Raw genomic sequence first — 8,069 nt, forward strand, 5'->3', positions numbered from 1 at the left:
CCCTCACATGCAAATAGCTCCTGGTACCAATTCAGCATCTTCCAAGGTATTGAAAAACCCACAAGAGGTTGAACTTCTTACCTGCCCTCCATGCAGAGTGCTTTATTGCCATTTAGAAATTGAGCTTGGCTTCGGGAAATCATTCCTGGAGCTTCAGGCAGAGACCTGTGGATAGTCTGCTGGTAGATACAACTGCCGTTTGGTTGCTGCTTCTGCTCGGTGAATGTCACAGTCCTCCCCCATGATTTGCTCTGGGTCCTTCCTTTAACCAAATGTCAATGCTGCTCTTGCTTTTCAGATCTTCCAACTACTTCCCCTCCTGTCCTGGTTCCTACAACTGCAGCACCACGCAGCACTGGTACCACGACCATCACAGCTGTCCTTGGCAGCGCCAGTAGCACCCCCGCCACCATCCCCAAAGCCGTGTCAGAAGCTACCATCACCTCCCCAGGCTTTCGTTTACCATCCACAACATCCATCCTGATAGACTCTGAGATGACCACTGGAAACAGCAATTTATCCCAGCACTGTAAGAGACCAAGATTCCCCTTTTCTTCTGTATCACCAGTGGGAGACTTCCCTAGACAACCAAGTTAGAGACAGGTCAGAGGCAGGCACATCCTGCTGCACAGTGGGAGACACCAGGTGATCTTTCTGCAGGGGTCTGTGCTGCCTGATGTGACTTAAGTCAGTCAGGATGCTAAGGAACTTGTGCCCAATGTTAGTGCATCCCAGCTCTAGTGCTGTGTGTGGATCATTCTACAGACACATCACCTATTCCAGTTGTTTAATAATTCCCGTGATCTAGTACAGGGTGTGGGGGAAAACTGCCTGCTGTCCAGCTTTAGCACTGCTGGACATTTGCAATCACTACAGCTGATGACAAGCAGCATCTGTTTGTGTGGCTGTGCTCTCTCTGTTGCTGTGGCCATGGCACAGGACTGTTTGCATTATGTAGCAGAACAGTATCCCTGCAGAGACCCCTACCAGGCTCTCCTCCAGCTGACCCCACATAACAAGCGAGTAATGAAACACCAACCTCCACTCTCAGTGCCAACAGGTAATCCCTCTGGGCAGTGCTGCCAAAGCAAAACAGAAAAGCTGAGCTGCTTTCAAAAAAAAGAAAAACCAAATCCTAGTCTAGAGAGACAACTTCACTCATCAGGACTCAGTGGAGAGCTCAGACAGCTCTAGATTGCTTTCAGAACAGCACAGTGCTGCTCCTTTCCCTGAGCCTTGCACCAAGCAGAGCAGGCAGTTTGCACTGCACCTGGAGAGCCAGGGTAAACCTCCCTGTCTGCCCAGGGCCTGTCTGTAGGAGCAGTGAGGCAGCTTGGTGCTGCTCCAGCAGCACAGGAGGCCATTGCTAAAATTCCTGTATTGGAAGTTTCTTTTGCACTGGTTTCTTTCAAAGGTAGTAATTAACTTTTTAACAAGCCTTAATTGTCCACATTTCAGCTAGCCTGGCTCACTATTAAGTAAACAGTTATGTAATACAGGAACCTGCCAGAGGGAGGCATTGAAAGGGATCATTTGCCCTTTAAGGTCTATCAATTGGTGTATCAGAAGGCAGGCTTCAGTCAGTGCCTCCTCTCTCAATTCTGATACCTTAGCAAGAACAACTTTGCTGTGCTGATCAACGTTTGCTTGAAGCAAACATTTTTAAGTATCTAACTTGAAAGGTATATAGATATATAGATTTGTTTGTATTATTCTTTTCCCCTTGTTAATTTCTTTCTCTCCTAAGCACAGTACCAAGTTTTGGGTGCTGAGGCAGCCTGCAGCAGTGAGTGGTAGATGTGCTGACTAACTCCTCAGCTGTAAATAAAGAAAGAAGGGAAAGCAAAGCTGTGCAGAAGGCTTTGAACTCGGTTCTTTGTCTGGCAGCTCAATGAATCATTAATTGTGTCAGTACTAGGAAGTGTTGTAGTGTGGATTTTAAAGAGTGCTTTCCTCATATCCATGCATGGAGTTTCCATTAAATATCCCAGTTTTTCAAACTAGCCTCTTTTGTTGTGCTCAAGCACTGTCATGGGCTCACTTCTGGTTAGTGCTTCCCTCTGGCAGCACTGTGCTGAGCGGTTGCCCTCCTGGCCCCACTCTCCTGGAGTGCAGCTTGCAATCCTGTGAGGGCCGCAGCACCTCATGGTCAGGCTGTTCATTGTTCCTGGGAAGAAACAGCTCAGCTTAGCTAACATCTTGTGGCCAGATGCTTTTTATCTTCTCCATAGACATTTTATTACAAAAGCTTTTGTAAACTCTTCAATTGCAAAACCCTTCTGATGGGTTACTGACATAAAACATCCTTTAGCCTTGGCTTCCAAACCAGCCAATGAGTGATCAGAACTTCTTCTGTGATTGCAGATGCAAATAATGACCAAGGCTTTGATTCAACTGTGACAGCAGCTGTGATTGGAATTGTCATCCCTGTGGGTAAGCTGCTTTCATTTAACTGTCAGAGGTCACAGCAAAACACCACTGTAAATACACTCCTCTGGCTGCCAGGGGTGGGACAGAGCGCGGGAACTGCTGCTGGGCAAAGGCAGCCTGGCTCTGAGAAAATTCTTTAAGCATGGCTATCTACATGGGACCATCCCAGCAGATCCATGCCTGCCTGACAGCCCTATCTTTCCCCTTTCCTCAGTGGTCATTGGCTTGCTGTGCATGGGGGGATACCTCATCTGGAGGAACTGGAAGCGGAAGAATACCAAAAGCATGAATTTTGACAATCCAGTGTACAGGAAGACAACAGAGGAGGAAGATGAAGATGAAATCCACATCGGGCGGACTGCCCAGATCGGACACGTCTACCCAGCAGTAAGTATCTGAGGCCACTGCTGATGGAGACTCATTTCATTAAGAGTTTAGATACAGAATTCTCTCCAGCCACTTACAGTTTGAGTTATTTGCCATACAATGACAAAGCCCAGAGCTTCTTCAGTAATCACTGAGTGGGCAGAAGCTTGCATTTGCAGGCAGCTCCTGCTGTTGTCTTCGACTGTAGTGGTCTGTACAACAAGATGCTGTGTTTGAGGCAGAGGAAGTTCCATGGAAACAGGAGGAACAGTTATTTCCCTGTGAGGGTGACAGAACAGTGGAACAGGCTGCCCAGGGGGCTTGTGGAGTCTACCTCTCTGGAGATACTCAAAACCTGCCTGGATGAGTTCCTGTGTGATCTACACTGCTCTGATCCTGCTCTGGCAGGGAGATTGGATTAGATGATCTCTCAAGGTCCCTTCCAGCCCCTAACATTCTGTGAGTCTGTGTTCAGATGAAGAACTGCTGTCCTAATCAATGCAGCTGGCAAGTGTCAAGCTATCTGAGGAGCTCAATACCTGACAGCTGATCACTTATCCCCTGCTAGATTCCCTTAGACTGCTACCAAGTGCCTAAACTCCTTTAAGGATAACTTGAGCTTCTCTGCAAAGCAGGAAGAGCATTTTCTCTATAATGTAGCATGGTAAAGAAGAGTCCCTCATAAGGAGGTTTTCTCTAAGAAGTATTGGAAATTTGCCTTGGCAAGATAAAGCTTTTAAAAAGCAAACATTTTGATAGCAGTTGCTGTGCATACAGAAGGGAGAGACCCTTTTCTCTCTTGGGACAGTGAATCTGCAAAGGAGCCTCCTCCTGGACAGCAGCCCTGCTGAGATGCAGCACTGGCACTTTCAACTGCTCTGTTTGCAGTGCACAAGGGAATTAACTTTCCAAAGCCTCTTTAGTAATGCTTGAGTGAGCAACACCATCTGAGGGGAAAACGTCAGCGCAGAAAATAGATTTGTGGCCAGGACACGAGGGACAGCCCTGAGCTTTGAAGCAGAGATGCAGGTCAACAGCAGCATCCCTGGTCACAACTAGTCTATAAAGGATATATGGGCAGGTGGAGGATGATGCTGGTTAGCTTTTAATGACAGTTGGTGGTGTAGAGTTGGGTAAAGATTGAAATCCAGGGGCTGTGCCAGCCTGCAGCTGGGTACCCCAAGCGCTGCTCAGAAGATGGATGTTGGACTGGGCTGTCCAGGTCAAATTCCAGTGTAAATAATTACATTTTGCTTTTATAAGCCTCACTTTGCTGCAGTGGTCCTCTCAGCTTGTAGCCCACACTGTTTGGGAAATTTTTTCCCATAGACTGAACTTTGTTTAACTGAAGGGTTCTGTGCACCACAACCAATATCTGCTGCCCAGGTGAGAGGTTTAATTAATACCTGTAAAGTCCGAGGTCCAAAAAGGCCAGGAGGGTGTAGCGAGGCAAGGGTTGGTCTCTTCTCCCTAGTATCAGGTGATAAAACAAGAGGAAATGGCCTGAAATCATGGCAGGGGCAGTTTAGATGGAATATTAGGAAACATATCTTTGCTACAAGAGTGGTCAGGCACTGGAACAGGCTGCCCAGGGAGGTGGTGGAGTCACCATCCCTGGAGGTGTTCAAGAAACACATGGCCATGGTACTGTGGGACATGGGTTAGTGGCGTTAGGTTGTCAGTTGGACTTGATGATCTCAGAGACCCGTGGTAGTTTGAGACTATGCCTTTAAATTTTTTTCACAGATCTTGAGCAAAAAAGTAGTAAAATGTAAATAAATCACTATTGGCTGTAAAAAGGAAAACAGAGATAATTCTGAACAATCCCACTGGAAGAGATAAGGGACTAAAACTGGTTGTACCAAAACAAGCTCTTTTTTCTCTTCTTGCTTCTTGGCTCTGGGAGAGATACTAAACTCGCCTCTGCTTGCCCTTGGCTGCATTGTTTTGGTATTAACTTCTCTGCTTCTGTCTCTTCTCCCTTTTGTACAGGAGGGTAAGGAAGGACAGAGAGGGAGAATAGAATAGAAATAGGAATAGAAATAGGAATAGACCAGACCAGGTTGGAAGAGACCTTCAAGATCGTGTCCAACCTATCATCCAACACCATCTAATCAACTAACCCATGGCACCAAGCACCCCATCAAGTCTCCTCCTGAACACCTCCAGTGATGGTGACTCCACCACCTCCTCAGGCAGCCCATTCCAAGAAGCTAGTAGCTTTCCCTGATCTTTGGCCAGGGGGTTTCTTGTGCTGTTTATGAATTGTAAATATCTATTGCAAATGCTGTCTATATTTTGTACATATTCATTGCATTCCATTGTAGAGTGCAGTTTTGCTCGTAAATACAGCTTTTATCTGCTTCCAGCTGAGCTGGTCTGGCAAATTTAAGGGGGGGGGCAAAATTTGAACACAGACCTTTTCCAAGTGAAGCAATTCTGTGATTGTGAGCCGTGTTTTTCTCCCTTCCCAGCGCGTGGCGTTAAGCTTAGAAGACGACGGTTTGCCATGAGGAGGAAGCTGCCGCTCCAAACCGCCACACCGAACAAACTGACTTTGGGATCACAGAACCTGCTTCTTCTTTTTTTGTTGTTTGGGGTTTCTTGTTTTGTTTTGATGGTTATTTATGTTGCAGAAGGGTAACCACAAAGTTATAATGAACTGCAAACATCCAAAGGATGTGAGAGTTTTGTATGTATAATCTTTTATACACGTTTTAACTTGTTGCACTACCCATTTGTGATAGTGAGTAAGCGACAGCTGAGCTACTAACTCGATGTACATAACCAGCCAGGCTGAGGGGGTAGGTAGCTTTGCTTTCTTTCAAGACTATATTTATAGATATTTTGTAAATATGTTGAATATGCTTTGTGGCTATCCATCAACATAAGTACAAAACAAATCCTGTACAGGCAGTTTAGACATATTTATTAACAAAAGCTGGGTTATAAGGATCTGCTCTGTAAATACAGTTAGAGGGGTGAGAGTATTTATTTTTCTGGTATGTTTGGCTTGCTGTGCATAGATGATCTGTGTATATATCTATCTAGACTGGATAGATAGGTATATAGGCATATAAATATATACATATATATAAAGATATATACGTCTATTTTAAAACGACTAGCCTACGTTTATGCCCGTTAGGGGTAATCGAGTTTCTACAGGATGTTTGAGAAGCTTGAAATCTAAGGACACAAAGTCAGAGCAAGCTGTAGGGTGAGGCAGCTGACAGCTGAAGCGCTTCTGTAACAAACAGAGCTGCTACTTTCCCAGCTGGCTCCTAAAGGGCTGCTTTTGCATTTCCCTGTCCAGCCAGGAAGATCCATCTGCTGCACTTGCAACTGAAGGAGCTGCTGGCTGCAGCAGTTCAGGAGCAACTCCTACAATGCCCAGTTTTTACATGTTGTGTTGTTGCTTTTTACAGCCTGGTACAAAATTTATTTCAGTTCTTTCTTTCTTTGCTTCTAAATGTAAAGCTAAATGCTTTTCCCCACTGGGAATCCTGCACCTCTCACCATGAGCAGGAACAAAGATTTGAGCCATACAGACTTCCATAGCCTGAAGAGAGCACTCTCAACTGGCTCATCAGGACATAAAAACCCACACAGTAACAGAAGTTAATTCCTTCCCTCCTTGCTCTCTTCCCTGCTCACACTGATGAAGTTCAGATTGAGGAGATGCTGTGGGGCAGTGTCTCTGTTCAGTGTATGCCGAGATTCCCTTCCAGATGCTGCCACTGCAGCTTGGTCCATCCCCCATACCACAGTGCACCAGGTGAGGAGGCTAAAGGAGGGTGAAGATTCCAGTGTCTTTGGCTGGGCCGTCCTGACCCTTGCAGAAAACCCACTCATTCTGTAAGAGTCCCAGGGAATTCCATGGGCAGTGTGTACACTTCCCTAGGACAATGGGCTAGCACCTCCCTGAACTCTGCCAAAACCTAGAGCCAGCTTCCCAGTGTTCTTCCATCAGTCCAACTTCTGTATGCCAGCGAGCTGAAAAAGCTGATTGTTGGCTGAGGAAAGGGAGGCAGCCCTGCTCTGCATTACCGGCACAGTGTGTACCCTCAGCATACACAGACACTACAACACCCCCCAACATCCTCCCAGTCCAGGTGTAGATTTTAAAGCAGTGGGAAAGTCTGAGCTATATAAATGTTTAAATGATTGTTTAAGGTAGGCAGCTCTGTTGCTGCAAACCCATGCACTGTGTGCACGAAGAGGAACAGCAAGAGGAGGCTGTATGTGATCACTGTAACTAACAGAGGACTGTAAATAGCTTTGGGAGTTCTACAGTTTTGATACTTTTTTAAGCACAGAGGTAACCAAACCTGTACAAAACCTGTAAAAAAGGCTGCCCTTTTTTTTCCCCCAGGCCACTGTAAATGGACATGATGTGCAGTGCTGACTTCAGCCTTTACAGATTTCTAACTACTGAGAAGTTCAAACACCAAATTTGTTTTGTAAGAAATGAATTATTTTCAATAATGGTTGGGATTGTTAGGGTTGTTATTGAACATTGTAATCATTTCTGATCTGTCTTGTCACGTTGCAGTTCTGTTAGAGTAAGTCCTTGCTTGGTGCCTTTTGTGTTTCAGTTTTTCTGTTGGGGACAAAAGGAGCAGGGAGGGGTGGGGGTGTGCTGGGGGTGACACTTGCTGTACTGCCATGGAGGAGGAGGCCTGCAAACCAAATCACAGATTTGTACAACAGTGCACTGTTTCTAGAGAAAGATTAAATTTTTTATCTGGGACTACTGAACTCATTACTCTCTAGTGCCTGAAACACCATCCCACACCTGGGGCTGTGTCACAGTTGGGGCTGAGCTTTCCCTAGCTCTGCTGAGCATGGAGAACAGGGCCAGGGTCATGGTTTCCTGGAACTGAACAATTACAGCAGTGATATAACCACAACCAGTCAAACTCCCAGTGGCACACCAGTCACTACCCACTGTGAGACAGCTCTGCCTCAGAAGGGGATGCAGTGTACAACAGCCCTGCTGTAGTGTAGCCACTGGCTACAAACCACTCTGTTTCCTCCAGCCTTTGGCAAAGCACAGCTACAGAAGCTGGAAAACTTGTTAGAGCCAAACTTGCTCTCTTTTGTCATCCTGGAAAAAATAACCACTGCTGTGTGTGGAGTCACAACAGGCACTCTGAACCTTCTTTTACAAACAGCCCCGACGATCTCCTCTATGGGAATAAAGCCAAGATGAGATCCACTGCACTTGGAGTGCAGTAAGGGCTGTGGCTGGAGACAAATAAGGCAGAGCA

At 46.0% G+C, this 8,069-nt stretch overlaps 1 protein-coding gene across 1 annotated transcript in view; it reads left to right on the top strand.

Annotated features, from left to right (window-relative positions):
• LRP8 (LDL receptor related protein 8) overlaps positions 1-7,542 on the top strand; it is a 201,365-nt gene extending 193,823 nt beyond the window's left edge. The window contains exons 16-19 of the mRNA XM_054165169.1: positions 299-529; positions 2,365-2,433; positions 2,645-2,817; positions 5,271-7,542. Of these exons, the coding sequence (XP_054021144.1) occupies positions 299-529; positions 2,365-2,433; positions 2,645-2,817; positions 5,271-5,309 (512 nt within the window). The 3' untranslated portion in view covers positions 5,310-7,542. The remainder of the gene's footprint in view (positions 1-298; positions 530-2,364; positions 2,434-2,644; positions 2,818-5,270) is intronic.
• Positions 7,543-8,069: the final 527 nt, after the last annotated feature.

Source organism: Dryobates pubescens, chromosome 11 (assembly GCF_014839835.1).
Source record: "Dryobates pubescens isolate bDryPub1 chromosome 11, bDryPub1.pri, whole genome shotgun sequence".
Classification (NCBI taxonomy): Eukaryota; Metazoa; Chordata; class Aves; order Piciformes; family Picidae; genus Dryobates; species Dryobates pubescens.